The following is a 16211-nucleotide window of genomic DNA, read 5'->3' on the forward strand; positions in this document are numbered from 1 at the left end:
ATCTACAAGAATTTCTTCTCAAGGAATTCTAGTTAAGATAAGTTTAATAACAATGGATGCTAACACTGAGCTGGGGCAGAAAACTGGGGGCCGATTAGGCAAGGTTATCTGGCTACTGTGACTACCTTAAGTCAGGCACCCTCCTTTCTTCCCCCTGGTTTTCTGTGTTGTTTGTAAGGACTCACTGTGGGGATGCCCTGGTTTAGGTTTTGAGGGTACCAAGCCACTAGAGGGCAGGTCTCTGCCTTTAAAGATCCCCAGGCCGGGGGGTAAACAAGTGCCACCCAAGGTGGCAAGAACCACACTGGTCATGTGTACAAGGCAGGTGGCAGCAGCTCATTGTGTAGCAGGATGGGGAAGGCATCAGAGGATGAAATATCTGACCCGTGAAGGACGAGTAGGAGCTTGCATTGGGGACAGCGTGGATAAGGACATTCTAGGGACAGGAAGCGGCTCATAAACAAGTGCAGAAGCTGTAAAGCCATGGCATGTTCTGTGAGTAACAACGGTCAGTGCATCACAGGAGGATTGGCGAGTGGAACTGAGAGCTAGATGGGGTCAACCATAGAGGGCCAGCATGAGCAGTCCATACCCTAGAGGATTTTTAACCAAGTGCATCACATAATCAGATCTGTGGTGGTTTGGAAAGATATTGGGTTGGCCCAAAAGTTCATTCGGGTTTTTCTGCAACAATCCCAACAGATTTGAATGGAAAGAGAAATTGGATCCAGAGCATATAAAAAACAGTCTGACATACTATGTAATTATTGGGATTAACTTTTAGCACAATTTTTGGTAACCGCCTGTATTAGAAACCTTGAGCTTTAATTAAAAACTTCAAAAAATTTGACCTAGAAAGCATTTCTGTTGTAGGATAATAGGAAATTTTCACCCACTCATTTGTTCCATACTGCTTTCCAAAATTACTCAGTATCCTATTTCAATGGTCCTTTAGAGTATTAAAACTCCCTTTATCAATCAATCAACAAGTCCTTATTGCTTGTCTGTGATTTGCCAAGTGCCATGTTTGGCCATTCGAGAAGAACAAAAGAAACCTTTCACTGAGGAATTGCTTACTCTCGGCCAACTGCAGCCACTTCCAAGGGACCCGCCTTGGCAGCAGTGTGCTTGGCCCATGAGCAGGAGAGCACACTTATCACACCATGTTGGAGCTGCCTGTTTATATGCCTGCCTCCCCAGTAAGAGTGGGATCTCCCTCAGGGCAGGGCCTGTGTCCTGCTTCCCACTGGATCCCAGTACCCAGTGTGGCACCCGGCACACAGAAAGCCTTCGGTACATACTCACTGATGAACCCATTTAAGGAAAGGCAACCATCTGAATTCTTTAGTGGCTTTTGAAGCCCTAGCACCTGGCTTCTAACACAATCAAAAACTGTTTACAACAATAGTGAGGGGACGAAAACTCTCAGTGATGCATTTTCCATCCTCCCAGAAGCCTTGTGCTGTGAAATGTATTTCAGAGCCGGAAGTGGGACCGATTTTTGGGTTTCCCAACTGGTCTGACCCTAGAAAGAGACCCCTGGAAATCCTCTGAGGAGGCAGTATCCTTTCAACATGCCTCAGCCTGCTTCCTGAGACAAAGAAGCTTCTCCTGGCTCTCATCACCCTCACTGAGGGCGGGCTTTGGACAGTCTCTTCCTGCTGGTCTCCACCTGGCACCAGAATGGCCTGGCTTTACAAACAAAAGTACCTTCAGCTGGGCGCACACAGTGCCCTGGGCCGAATGACAGCACTGTGGGTGGCAGGGGAGGAGGAGGGTGGCCAGCAGCCAAGGAGGGACCCAGGTAGCTCTGCGGGGGTGGCACTTACCCGGACTGTGGAGAGCCACTGGTGGTACAGCTTATCACTCCCTGGGGAAAGAGGAGTCAGAGAAACTGGTATTTAGAGAAGTCATACATCCGCCCTCAGGAGTTCCTCAAGTTGCTTTCAGCATACAGGACTTGAAAAGTTCAAAATCTGGAGAACCACACGGAGGCTCCCACGCCCCCCTCCCTGAAGGAGCTGCTGCCACAGGTTTCTTTCTCAGAGTGCTATCTGATCCTATCAGAGTCCTGAGTATAAACCCAAATCCTCCTCCTTGCCTACTGGATAGAGGTCAGACCCCTTAACAACCTTGGTTCTCTTCCTCCGTCTTGTCTTGGCACTGCCCACCCTCTGCCTCTCCGTGCTGTACTACCATCCTGCACAACCTCAGGCTCCCTGATCATGCATCCTCCAAGCCGTCCTTGCCCTCACAAATGCTGTTCCCCTTGCCTGGCTAACATTCCCTGCTCTCTTTGCTGCACACACTCAGTGACCAGCTCAGTCATTGCCTCTGTAGGCTTCTCCCACTCCTTCCCTTGAACAGCCCTCTAGAATAGGTAACATCTATAGGTCTGCGCTCTCTAAAATCTTGAGAGTCACGCAAGGGCAGGAACCACAGGGCCGTGTGTCCAGTGTAAGCACACATTCGGCCCTCCTTATGCTAAAGTAGTACCAGGAAAAGGAAAAGGCAAAGGGGGTGCTATGGGGAACGGATTCATTTTATCTGGTGGGATAAGGAGGTCTTATCAGCAGACAGCTTTTCTAGAAGACTGAATGACTTGACTTAGTTTATCAACACCTGAAGCCTGTCTTCTCCCCAGAACCCATAATTTCAACTGTTAGGACACTTCTCAAACCCGCCTCCATTGTAAAGCTCTCATGTTACAGAGTGAGCATTAATAGAGCCCTATTCTACTTGCACAAAGACCTGGGTCTGCTCCTTTTCCTGCAATGGTTTAGTTTGCATTTGTTTTTAGTTGTGAGTTTTCTCCTGGCAATCTAAAAGTTCCCTGAGGGCAGAACTGGGCCCCCTCTCATTCTTACTGTACAGAGCTGTGGTCATAGAAGGCATTCAGGAGATGCTCATCAATGATTTCCGCACTGGTTTTATTGATTACTGTGCTCCCCATGCAGCACAGGTTAGTCGGGCCTGACAAAGGGGTTCGTAGGTGAGATGATGCCTGGCTCTAAGAATTTATGCCCTGCCAGTTAGATTATCCAGACACATGCCCAGCAATAAGAGGGGGCCTGTAGCTGACTACCATTGTTTTGGATTTAGCTGTACTTTGCCGACAAAGACTGAGGTGCTGAGATTTGGAAAGGTGGACAGATTGGGATTCAGGAGGCAGGGTCAGCCTCTAACATTTCTCTGGGCCTCAGATGCCTCCTCTGAAAAAATGAGAGCCTGATTCCTCTGGTTCTAAGACAGGGCACCCTGCGATGATCTTCAAACATTCAGCGATCCTGTGCCAGGGTCTGTCCTGGGTGTCTGCACACACCTTTCTTCAGGGTCTCTGATTCCATCTCAACAGGACTCCTATGAGGTAGGCACTGTTACACTCTGGGCACAGATAACAACACTTCAGTTAAAAGAGGTGAAATGACTCGACCAAGTCCTCACTGCTAGGCAGTGAATCCAGGTCTCCTAATTCAATAACTTTTGTGCTTTCCACTGCATTGTGGGGCCCATTACGTTATCTAGACTTCACCCACCTGGGGGGAAGCAAGTGACCCCAAGATGCAGGACTTCAGTTGGACCAGTGCACATCTCATCAAAAAGGGAAGGGAATTCCTCCAATGTTTCAAGGCCAAGTTGGAAATCAGTCTCTCTTTCATCCCCAGTGAAGGAAAAAAGAAGTCATGGCCACTCCTTGTGAACACACCCCAATCCCACACACAGACCACAGATCATAAAGAAAAATCAACTGCCCTCACCGGCATACTCGCCCATGTTGATCTCCTCTTCAAAAACATCACTGAAGCCCTCGCCGGAATTGAGAAGGTCTAATCTACCATCGATAAACTACACAAAGAAAGAACAAAAGCATATCAGCTAGTACAAAGAAACAGGGGAAGGCCATTCAGCTGAGCTCCTTAGTATATGACCAAAGAACCAAGACAGGAAAAGGCCTTTGGAATTGTGAGTTTAAAAAACTGGCTGTGTGTTTATGATAACCTGTAAAACTGCATGGAATATTTGCAAAGGCACTGTCTGGTGGCTAAGCACCCTCCTTGCCCAGTCTCCCTCCCCAGACCCTGGGCCTCTTTACACTGAGGCCTGAGTTCCACCCATGTCTTCAGCCTCAGTGCTTAGAGTGGAGGCGGCTGCAGAAACCCCACTGGGGCCCCAGACGCAGACCAGGCAAGGGAGGCCGGGCACCTGTTTGAAGAGCTGCAGCTGGGTGGCGTTTTGCAGGAACTGCCTCATGGCTCCTGAGCGATAGTGCGACACGAAGGCTTCCTCGCAGAAGGTGATTGGCTCCTCCTGGGAGACAGAGATGAGATGGAGAGAGGAGGGGTAGAGGGAAGGAGTGAGAGACATCAGTGCTTGAACTCTGGCATGTGGCACTCCTACATCCTCGATGTACCTAATTCTCACAGACCTGTGAAGTGGCTGTTATCCTGGTGGCATTCTACTCTACGGATGAGGAAGCTATTTCAGAGAAGAAGAGACATCTCCCAAGGTCACAGAGCTGGTAGGAGGCAGGGTGGGAATGAAGGGCAGGATTTCAAACCCCAGCCGTTCCCATATTAGCCATAGTCATACTCCAACAGCAAGTTATGAGATGTGCCCTTCAATGGGATGATTCCCAAACTTTTCTTTGCACTTGTAGGAGAGGAACCCGCTCTTTGGATAGCACTTTATGCAGAAGGAGCCCTGCTACCTTCAATAGCCCAGCTGCTCTGGGGGTGCTGTGGGTCGGGATGCTGGCTGGCCTTCTCTCCACCCCCTGCCCCTCCCCCATCCCACACCTTTGTAGTCCCTAAGGCAGTGAACACAGTTTGAAAACCATTTATAGAGTGATCTTAACCAGTAACAAGTTATAATTTTAAAATAATAAACAGGGATGATCAAAAATAAGATTTTATCACCCAGGTAACTTTGTGCTTATGCTGTTTGATAAGGAAGTTTGCTTTTACCGAACCACATTTTATGAGTCAAGAAAATGACACCCTAAGCTTAAAAAACCACCCATCTTTGTAGTCAACACCTCAATCCTTCTTTGAAGGTATTTGGAGTACTCATCTACACAGACAAGGCTTTAATTTCAACAGTGTATTCTCAATTCTGAAAGATCAGACTTCTACATCTTGAACTGAATTAAAGGTACCCCTCCTCTCACAGACTTGGTGGCAAACACAGACGTTTGAAGCTCCACTTTCATCCTGCTTTAATGAGTTAGGTGAGTGTTAAATTTACTGTGTAGCTGCTGTAAATTCCGAGAGTCCCTCCTGCTTAAATCCAGTCAATATTAGCTCAGCAACTGGGCAGACTTACTGCACAAGGAAGACCCTAAAATAATAGAGTAAGGGGAATATTTATTTGTATACAGTTGTACCCCACCTAATTTTACAAAGGAACTGAGGCCCCTAAAACAAAGAAAAAAAAATCAGTGCTGGAAAATACATAAACATATAAAACGTATTTATTTGTGAAAAGAGCATCTGGATATGCAGGTCGTATGTGGTTTCTAAAATTAAGTTACAGGGACTTTCTTGTGGTCCAGGGGCTAAGACTCTGTAGTCCCAATGCAGGGTGCCCGGGTTCAATCTCTGGTCAGGGAACTAGATACCACGTGTCACTGTAAAAGTTTGCATGCTTCAACTAAAGATCCCACATGCCACAGTTAAGACCTGACAAAGCCAAATAAATAAACATTCTTAAAATGAAATAAAATAAAGTTGCAAAATTAGCTCTGAGCTTCCCGGCTGCCAAAGCAAGAAGGGAAGAATGCAAATATTACACTGTCTATGAGGAGAAAAACACACATCAGTTCCTCAGGGGAAAGAGTTTTCATGACATTTACTACTTTGGCATGAATTTATACCTTCCTTGCTGCAAAGTGGAAAGCTCAGCCAGGGAGAACCAACAGAAGCCCACCTGGAATTCCATTCCTATGGTCTGGAAGTTTCTCACCCTTGGAACCACAGTAGGGCAACTAATTCTCTCTCCAGGAGCTCTCAACCATGAGCACAATGTCACTCATGCACTGATCACTGCTAATAAACACCGTCAGTTCAGACTTCTCTCATTCCAAACTCATGTCTCAATCCCCACCTGGATGGAACCTCAAACTCAGAATGGCCCCAAAACTCCCAATTACTATCCCATCTGGACTGCACTCTAAATCTGCTTTTCTTTCTGGAGTTATCATCATCCATGGCTGCTCACAATAGACCTATGAGACTTCTGAGACTGTCCCCTTTCCCCAGGGCAACGTCTCATCAGCCTGTCCCCTGCTCTCCATCCCTTGGCACAGGCCTGACTGCCGTGGTAGGCGTTCAGCTTTATGTGGTTCTCCTCTTTTGTTCCTCCCCAACCACTTTAATCCTTCTGGCCAGAGATTTCTAAAATGCGAATTGGATCACGTCACTATCCTACTCAAGGACTGTGGAGATGTTACATTTGTGTGCTTATCTAGTCCTTGCACTAGACTATAAGCTTCATGCGGGCAGGAGCAGTCCCCAGCTTTCTTTCCCAGAGTCCTTCTGTGTCACTTTCCTATGTTCTCCTGTACACTTGATGCTTCAAATGCATCTCCTAGTCACAGGCCAGGTCCTTTCCCACTTCTTCCTGTGCTTTTGCCAGTTCTGCTCCTTCTATCTGGGCTATCATCCTTTAAATACAGGCCTGTGTGTGGCAGTCACACACCCCTACTCGGTGCTTCCACAGTGCCTGGTACACCCTGGGTGCAGGGTAATCTTCGACCGGGAGCTCGAGAGGGCAGAGGCCCTGCTGGACTCACTACTATACTCCCAGCCCCAAAGCAGAACCTCAGGGATACTGGTTAAAGAACCACAGAGTGTGCGTGGCCCTGGTTCTTGTCATGGGAGCCCTGTAGTCTCTGTGTGGTTGAAATACTGCTTAGTCTGATGGTAAAGAGGTCTCAGAGCACGGGGACCAATGAGTGATGCTTGTGTCCAGGGAGCTTAGAGCTGCTCAGAGGAAATGCTCATTGGAGCTGTGAGCATTCATTCCTGGAGCTTTGGCCCAGCATTGCTAGGAAGAATAAGTCTGCTGAGGGATCAAAAAATTCAAGTTTGCAATCAGATTTGTATGGAAGAGTAACCAGAGGCAGGCTTTAGCTGTAGGAGGGCAGAAAGAATCTCATCTTTGGGGAGACATGAACATATTGGGGCTGTTGTCTATTTACTGGAGATGACATCCCCCTGGTCAGATGTCTGTGCCGAAGAAACAAACTGAAAGACATGGGATGGGAAGGACTCAGGGGAAATGGGACAGAGGGGCCCTTTCTCGCAGAGAGCTCAGAGAACAACAGCAGCAGTGTCAGCTGAGAATGGAAACAAGTACTGCCTACGGTGCAGCACTGCTGGGCTGGGTGGCAAAATATCCACCGGAGTCACAGAGGAAAAGGCTAATCCTTTCAGGGCAGCAGGTGCAAACATGGGAGACGTGGACACGTTCAGTGGAGCCTGGGAGGGTAGGAGTCAGGTGAGCTGTTCCCACCCATCAGGGCGACCGTCCTGCCCTAACCTGGTGCTATTATCAGAGGCACATGTGAGGTCTGCCCGGCAGCAGGCACAGAGGGTGCTTTCCCTTGCAGGACTCATCTTCTAAGGAAGTGAGCATACTCACGGTTCACCCGATCCTTACGGAGGAGCAGGTCACATGACCTGCACAGGGCAGAGTCTGAGTTTTACACAAGGTGGCTTCCAAAGCCCAGTCCTCTCATGTATGGTCTGCTGTAGACTTGGGCCTTTCTCGAAGGCCTCAATTCTGTCTGCCCTTGGACACCTGCTGGGGAGCACAAGCCTTCTCTTCAAAGTGGGAGCCCCTCAGAGATGAACTGCTCCCAGGAGGGAGGAGGTGAGGTGCGGCGAAGGTCCTTTCTGCCACAGGCCCAACTCAATGCCTACCCATTTGCATCTACTTGTCCACCCCCTCCTGTAGTTGAAATGGCCGCCCCCATTCTGCTCTCTGCAGTGGTGGAGGGGAGTAGGTAAGGTGTCTTGTTAATTCCCTCCTTTGTAGGAAGTGCTGATTTAGTTCTCCTGTTAGGCTGATTAAACCTTTTGTCTTCTTGGGCGACACTCTAGGCGCTTGGGTTACTGACTGAGAGTGATTTTAATTCAGGCAAGTCAGGCTGTGAGCATTCAAGCTCAGATCGCATTAGTAGAGTTTTCCATCCCTGACCCGAAGGACAGTTAAACACAACTGCTTAACCCTATCAAGGACTTGGTTAAGAAAAGACAAGTTTTACTCTTGGATTATCTTCTTGACACATGGAGTCAATAAAAAATTCCATTATTGATGAGTCCATCTTTGTTAACAGGTGAAGGTGGTGATTCCAAAGGTTTAATTCCATAAATAAATGGCTTTTATCCACAGCACTGAGGGTACTGGTGTAAAAATAAAATCTCCCATCAGATTCTTCAGCATCTTTCCTTGTTCTGCTGATGTATACTGAAAGCATCAAATTCTTATTTTTCTTCATAAATTTAATTTTTACCAAAATTTTATGTGCATATTTATCCAGCAATTTTAAGAAAAAAAGTGAGGTGCCTACTCTTTATGGACTTTGCTTAAATTAAAAAAGTGATAATTCTGGAAGATTTATCCATCCAAAAAATTTGAAACACCTACTGTGTGCCTGGCTCTGAGTTAGAGAAATACAAAGATGAATAAAACACAGTTCCTACAAGTAACACTAATAATCAAATGAGGGGTAGGGAGAGAATGAGATATGTATGGATGACACAAGAATGGCAGAATGTTATGTTTATAGCAGCATTATTCACAAAAGTCAAAAGATGGAAGCAATCCAAGTGTCTACAGGCAAATAAACAAAATATACATACAATGAAATATTATTCAGCCTTCAAGAAGAAGGGCTTTTTGGCACATGCTACAGTATGAATGAAACTCGAAATTATTACGCTAAGTGAAATAAGCCAGTAACAAAAGGACAATTCTCTTATCTCTGGAGTTGTCATCTTTACAGGGACAGCAGTAGAATGGTGGTTGTCAGGGGCTGAAGGGGGAAGGAAGGGGAGCTGTTGCCTAAAGGGCATAGACTTTGTTTTGCAGGATGAAAAAAGTTCTAGGGATGGCTAGTGGTGATGCTGCAAGGCAATGTGAAGTGTGAATATATTTCATGCTCCTGGGCTGTCCACCTAAAAATGGTTGAAATGGTAAAATTTATGTAATATATATTTCACCATAATTAAATTTTTAAAAATGATACAATACTTATAGTTGTAGAAGCAGTGCAATAGGTACATAGGAGTTGGTATATTTTGTACATATTTGAAATTTTCCATAATAAAAATGAAAAACCTCCTGTTACCAAGGAGTTTGGCTACTTCAGGGAACAAATAAGCACAGTACAGCATGATGACGGGCACACTAGAAGGCTGATTCTGGTTTTTCTTGGTAAAGCCATCTTTAAAAAAAAAAAAAACACTTAAAAAAAATTAAAGAAGAAATCTGATTCATTTGAGGTAACACAACATGGTGGAGAGAGAATATGTCCTGGGGTCAGAAAGTCCTGGACTTGAATCTGGACTCTGAAGATACTGGGCACGTGGTCTCAAGTAACTTGTCTTCTCTCATCTGCAACAATGACTCAAGGAGGGCCCATCTCTTAGGGTTGCTTATAAGATTCAGACAGATGACAACAAATACATTTTGCAGAAATAACTATTCTTGAGGGCAGAGACTGGGTTTTACTAAGACGGGTAATATAATTTGCGGAAGCCAGTGTAAAAGAAATAAGCAGGCAAAAAGTGCTGTTGAGTACTAAAATATAAAGCTTGTTTTCCTTCATGATCTCTTTATGGTGCTTTTAAAGGTTGCTATTTAATGTCATTCCAAGAAAGTGGGCTGCCGTCTATGGGGTCGCACAGAGTCGGACATGACTGAAGCGACTTAGCAGCAGCAGCATGTAAAGAAAAAAATAAGAATTTAAATTATTAGCATGGCTTTAATCGTTCAGCTTTGTATCATGCAATGCCAGTTCTAAATGCTAACATATGTGGAATCGTATTTTGTAAATCATATATGCATTCATGTTTTGTTCTTACCAGACAGCGGAAATGCTGCACAAAACTAACTCAACTGTTTTTTTATTTCAACTCTTGATACACGCACATTTTATTAACATTCTCTGTCTTTGGCTTACTGACGAGAAAAGAAAAGGGACGATGGTTGCTCCATCTTTTTCTCTCCTTCCGTGTCATCAAGGGAGGAGGTGGTTGGCTAACACAAGGATGAGTTAGGAATGTGACAGGTTTCTGCGGTCATTATTGGTGCTTCCTAGAAGACCCCCATCTTCTCTCAGTGTTGAAAAACTTCTGGTTCTGACATAGAGTGTGGACTCTGGGGCCTGTCAGTGCCCCCTATTGCGGCCGCAGACACTGACACGTTTACCCTGCCAGTGAGCTCCATGCGTGCTGGGTGAGCTGGAGCACCCTTGGCAGACCTCTGCTCCCGCACACACCCCACTGCCCCTCAGACTCCATCCACAGAGCACAAGTTCGAGGGTAAAATTGGTAAGGAAGTTTGAGATTGTGACAGAAGAGCATAAACCACACACAGGCCATCTGTGCACAGGGCCACAGCTGCATACCGCACAACACACACAAGTGAGGCCTCCAGGCTTCACACTTCTCTTATCCCCCTCTCCCTTCACAGGCTAAATACTCCGTAGAGGCTCTGGTTGTTGACTCTCTTTGCTATCTGGCTGGCCAGTGTAGAACAGCTTCAGGCAAGTGTGTAGGTTGATGGAAGTGGGGTTTCTAAACTCTTGAGCATGACACTCAAGGTTCTATGTGACCTTCGCCAGCTGATGTTTCTTGCTTATGACGCCATCTACCTTGTCCATATGCTCATTCCTTTCCAGAAAGTCTGGACTCTCGATCACCCACTGCTTCACACACTCTCACTCTTCTGGCTTCCTTCTTCACATGACTTCCTCGTGAGAATCTTACCTGATTCCCTCAGGTGAAGAGAGCCTCCGTTCCTCCTCCAAGCCCCTACACCTGTGCCCACCGGCCTCTTCCCAGCCCAGGGCAGACTCCTAGAGGTGGGCTAGGACCTGGCATGCAATAAACATTAGCTGAGTCACTCCAGGAAGAGGCAGATGGAGCAGCGGGGCACAGCGCTGGGCTCCGGCCCCAGCTCTGCCCCTGTGTGCACACGGCTGCACCCTTGGGTCCCCATTCTCATCACCTGCCACAGGGCGATCGCTCAGGGGTTAAACAGGGGTGAGTGTGATAGTGTGTTTAGTAATGCTCGACCATGGCCATGCATTAGAATTACCCAGGGCACTTTCTTAGTAGTTCCTAAAACTCCCCACGTGACTCTAATATGGCCAAGGTTGAGAACCACGTGCAAGTGAAAGTGACCAGCACAGCACCCACACCAATCAACATTCATGTTTTGAAATTTAAGAGTAAAGAAATATTATAGAGAAAGCCAGAGAACCTGGCCCTGTTTATCACCAGTAGTCCCAAACCAACTGCATTTTGTTGAAGTACCTCCAATTTCCTAGCAAAATACCCAAATCACTGGCCAAAGTGCAGCAGAGCCATATCCTGCTCTGAGGTTTGAAGGGTCCTTCTAAAGCCTCCCCTGAGCAGCCAGTACTGTTTGCTCCGGGTCTCAGCACCACTCCCAGAGCTGGGTCAGAAGGGTTGCTCCTTACAGGGTCGGGCAAGGACCCTCGGTGAGTTCCCAGCAGACGTAGAAAAGGTTGAGGATGGTGTCCAGCCTGAAGAAGTGAAGTGAAGTCGCTCAGTCGTGTCTGACTCTTTGCGACCCCACAGACTGCAGCCTGCCAGGCTCCCCAGTCCATGGGTTTTCCAGGCAATAGTACTGGAGTGGATTGCCATTTCCTTCTCCAGGGGATCTTCCCAACCCAGTTCTCGAACCCGGGTCTCCCGCATTGTAGACAGACGCTTTACCATCTTACTCCTGGGGAGGCAGGGAAGGAGAGAGGGAGAGTTGGGACGGAAGGATTAGACTCCAGCCAATTCAGGTTAGCCAGAAGCAGTATAGGGTGAAGAGGCTGAGGTCGGCTGAGTACTTGCTCTGGCCCAACATCTGTTAATACCTTCCCCTCCTGGAATCCTCACCAGAATCGTGGGCACCCCTGAATGACTCCCACTGTACAGATGAGGAAAGGGCGCCTCGGCCGATGAAATGCTCTGCTCAAGGTTCCAGAGCTGGTGGGTCTGAATGACTCCCAAGTGCAAGCAGCTCTCCCCATACCCTCAGAGGCACGTGGTGGTACATGCCTGAGGGCCAGCAGGGGCGGAGGGTGGTGGGAAGGTGGTCGCAGCACAGCCACAGTTGTGGCTCTGGCAGGGCTGGGCCGAGCTGCGTTGGAGGATGACAGGACCAAGACAGTCTTTCGAACCACGCATGTGGTAGCTCAGGTGCGCCAGGGACAGCCTCCCAGGCTGGGCCCCTGTGACTATAATAAGCCCTAAACAAAGAATCAATGTGTCCCTGTGAAGGCGGCTCACCGTTGGGATGATTTCAGTCGGGGAAATGTGGGTGCCCGACGAGAGCTCCTCAGATGATTTGCAGGGCCAGAGACAGCCGGGCTGACAGTATTTGCCCATTCGGGTGGGCCCGCCGCTTGGTATTGACAGGAGACCCCACACACTCTCGCTAGATTACAGTAAAGACATTCAAATCACAGGCGTGCGGCCCACGCCCAGCTCCTCTGTGCCAGCAGCCCCTGCCTTCTGCATTAACCGAGACAAACAGGGGGAAGTCAGGAAATTCTGATTAGGAGATGAGCCAGGAGGCTGCGGAAGCCGAGGAGACACGATAAAGGGGGTCTGCGTGCATACCAGCTTAAGATTTCCTTCCCATAAGAAATGCAGATGGTGGCAGCTCGATGGGAAAGCAGGTGCTGTGATTAAACAGAGGCCGCTCACTGAGCACCGCCTGCACTGGGCGCTCTCCTGTGCATCATCTCACTCTCCAAGGCCACCTGTGAGGCAGGTGTCGCTGAGACCTCCATTTGACAGATACAGCTACTGAGGCTCAGAGGGGTAAAGTCACTGGCCTCTGGCCACTGACTTCAGAGCTGGAGTCTGAAGCCAAGTCCGTCTGGCCCTGGACTCATGTCACACAGTATTATTTAAAATATAACACAGTATTTGTATCTCTCAAATACAGAGATAGTATCTGACGTAGCAACTGCCACCGGTGCTGCTCCGGCAATTCAGGGTGATGGAGTAGAGGTGGTGAGAAAGGGTGGGCTCTGGAGAGATGAGTGAGTTTGGGCTCCACCCTGGACTGGCAGGAGCCATCCAGCTCTGGAGCCTCTGTTTTCTTACCAACATGCCAGAGACAGTCCCCACCCTCATTCTCTGAGCACTCACACCATGACATCGGCAGGTCCCAGGAGCAGCAGCTGGGTTAGTGAGAGCTGGTGACCAGCCTGCATTGAGTGACCTGCTATGCTGTTCCCAGTAGGGAACCACACAGGGACACGCCAAGATCTCGGCGTCAAACACCTTCCGCTCAGCCACTGGTGGGCCTTGCTGTCACTGAGTGCCACATTCTCGGTTTTAACACAGTGACCCTTACATTCCAAAGTCTCAGGAAAGGATGTGCCAAACTGACTAGAGATGAGATGTTGTTTCCTGAGAGTGAAGAGAAGACAGTTCAAGAGCACATACTGGAGAGGGGGTGGATTTGGAGGGCCTGGTGGTCCCCTGGGCGAAAAGCAAACCAAACTGAAGAGCGACCAGAAGGAGGACCAGCATTAGCTGTGGCCGTGGGAATGCAGGACCCACAGATCAAAAGGCTTTTAAACCACATGAAAATAAAACTGGAGCAGCACAAAATAAGTCCGTAGAGAGGAGAAATCCCAGCTCTCTGAGTTAAGTGAGGGGAAGACAGACAGACCTCACCTAAGATACACCAGTCCTTGGTGACACAGCCCCCAGGGAGCTCATTCACAGCACTGTCCACATGCTGGATTATCAGGCTCAGTCACAGGGTCACAGACACATGACCAGCCCTCTCCCAAATGTCACTTATTCAGGGCCAACCTCTGGTGTCTGGATGGGGTGTGCTGCCCAGGAGGCTCTGGCAGCAAGTTTTTAGTCATGAGCAAATGGCAGCATTGTGAAGGGGAAAGGGGACAAGGAGCCGAGCCGAGATGCTCAGCTTGGCTTTGACTCCTTCTCCTTGTCTTGCCTTCAATTTATTCATCTATGAAATGGAAAGGGACTGGGCTAGAAAATCTTCAAGGTACTTTCAAATGTTAACATGTACTGTTTCTAGACCCCCATCCAGGTCACTCTTTGAAAGACCTTTCTCTACAAAGTCACTCAAGCCCCCCATAGTGAATGTGTTTCTGTGCACAGCTCTCCATGCAAAGCTGCAACAGGGAACAACAGCTCTGCCACTTTCTGCACGGTGGAAGACCCTGAGCTCTTGGAGACAGTTTTCTTATTCCCCAAATGGAAGATACATTTCTTACCTCACGGGGCTATGCGGGGATCAACAGGTGATTCACATAAAATCAAACTCAGGCCTTGACTCCTAGAGGGGCTAAAAAATATTGGTTTTCTACCCCAAATAATGGTTGTTCTCTGCCCAGAGTGTGCTTCCTGTGACTTACTTCAGGGCCTGTGATGTGCACTCCCTGTCCAGGACACACATCGGGTCAGTGGGGTCAGGACCATGATGCAGAACAACAAGAAAAAGATAATGCCCACAGAGACCTCTGTGGAGCCCCTCCCTGGGCTGGGCGCGGCGGGCACGTGGAACCATCTTGAAGGCTGGATCTGCACAACAACCCTACCAAGAGAGGCTCTTTATCCTCATCTTGCAGAGGGACACAACTTGCCCAAGGCCACAGTGCTGCAAAGAGCCAGGGCTGTATTTGAAGCCCTTTCTGTCTGTCCCCAAAGCCCAGATAGGCTCTTCCTGCAACACACCAGTGCACTCAGCATGCTTAGTTGCCCAAGCTCTTTCCCACTCTGGGTTTCTGGGGGGACTTGAGACAAAGAAGATGATTTCTCACACATGAGCCCTTTCTCACATGAGAGTCTCTAGATGGGGATTACGTACTGTCTGGGGACTCGAGAGAGGCTCAGAGCAGCCCAGAGCCCTGTGAATGGGGAAGCCAGTGAGCATCTGGGAGCCTGTTTCCTCATCTGTAAATTGGGGACATTACCTACTTCATATCGAGAGGTTTGAGATGATACCATATTTGTCTAGGTGCCAATTCTGAGGGGCACAGAGCAGTTGCACAAAGGCAGTTCAGGTCCTAACAGCTCTTTTCAGATGCCTTCTGAGAGCTGGGTGCTTCATCTTGTGTGGGGCCTTCTGCATCTTTCCCTCAACAAATACCTGTTATGGGGGCTGTGTGGGGAGTGAACTGTGACAGCACAGACAGGGTGACTATGCAGGGCACAGCGGCGGGGAGCTCCAAGAAAGCCCACATAGTGGGGAGGGTGGGCGAACAGCAGCACTGATACACAAAGCAAGCTCCAAAGAAGGGCAGGCGTTCGCTAGATCACAAAGCAGAGGGGCCAGGAGCAGAGGAGTGGGGAGGCGACAAGGAGTGCGCGGCGAGGAGGTGCTGTCCCTGGGGCTCGAGGGGCATGCCACGGAAGGAGTGAGTGAGACAGAGATGCCACCTCTCTTGAGAGCCAGAGATCTGAGGAGTGGTGAATGCTGGACCCCTATAATACACAATTGCCAAGAAAGGTGCAGAAAATAATTTACTCAGCACGTGCCAGCAGCTTGCCCCTGAGCAACCCACCCAGCCCTGAGCTGAGCCTCCCCTGTCGGAGGAGCAGACTTCATTCACAGGGAAAGAAGGGCTTCATTTTCTCAGAGCCTCATCTTCAAATCCACCCGCTATGGGCCAGGCTGCGGGCGGAAGTCCCCCCTCCTCGCCCTTCCTTCATGGATTAAGTGGGGACAGCTGCCCTGGGACACCTCCGCCTTCCTTCTTCCTGCCTTGGCTGGGTGAGGCGTCCCTGCTCTGGGTTCCGCAGCCCCTGCGCCCTCCCACTGTAGCCCTTCCTGCCGTTTCTGTACTCCTGGCCGCCCAGGCGTTCCTTCACTAGATGTGGACTCCTTGTGGGCCCGGGTGGAGTCTTACGTGGCTCTGCATCTCCTGTTCCTAGCACACTGCCTAGGTCAGCACAGGCACTCCGATGCTTGTT

At 48.7% G+C, this 16211-nt stretch overlaps 1 protein-coding gene across 5 annotated transcripts in view; it reads right to left on the reverse strand.

Moving 5' to 3' along the window:
* DENND1A (DENN domain containing 1A) overlaps window positions 1–16211 on the reverse strand; it is a 539914-nt gene that overhangs the window by 63318 nt on the left and 460385 nt on the right. For all 5 annotated transcript variants that reach the window (XM_040225092.1, XM_040225090.1, XM_040225093.1 and 2 more), the window contains exons 14-16: window positions 4204–4308; window positions 3759–3846; window positions 1830–1870 (exon numbers count right to left, since the gene is read on the reverse strand). In XM_040225092.1, coding sequence (XP_040081026.1) covers window positions 1830–1870; window positions 3759–3846; window positions 4204–4308 — 234 coding nt within the window. The remainder of the gene's footprint in view (window positions 1–1829; window positions 1871–3758; window positions 3847–4203; window positions 4309–16211) is intronic.

This window comes from Oryx dammah, unplaced genomic scaffold (assembly GCF_014754425.2).
Source record: "Oryx dammah isolate SB20612 unplaced genomic scaffold, SCBI_Odam_1.1 HiC_scaffold_25, whole genome shotgun sequence".
In the NCBI taxonomy this organism is placed as follows: domain Eukaryota; kingdom Metazoa; phylum Chordata; class Mammalia; order Artiodactyla; family Bovidae; genus Oryx; species Oryx dammah.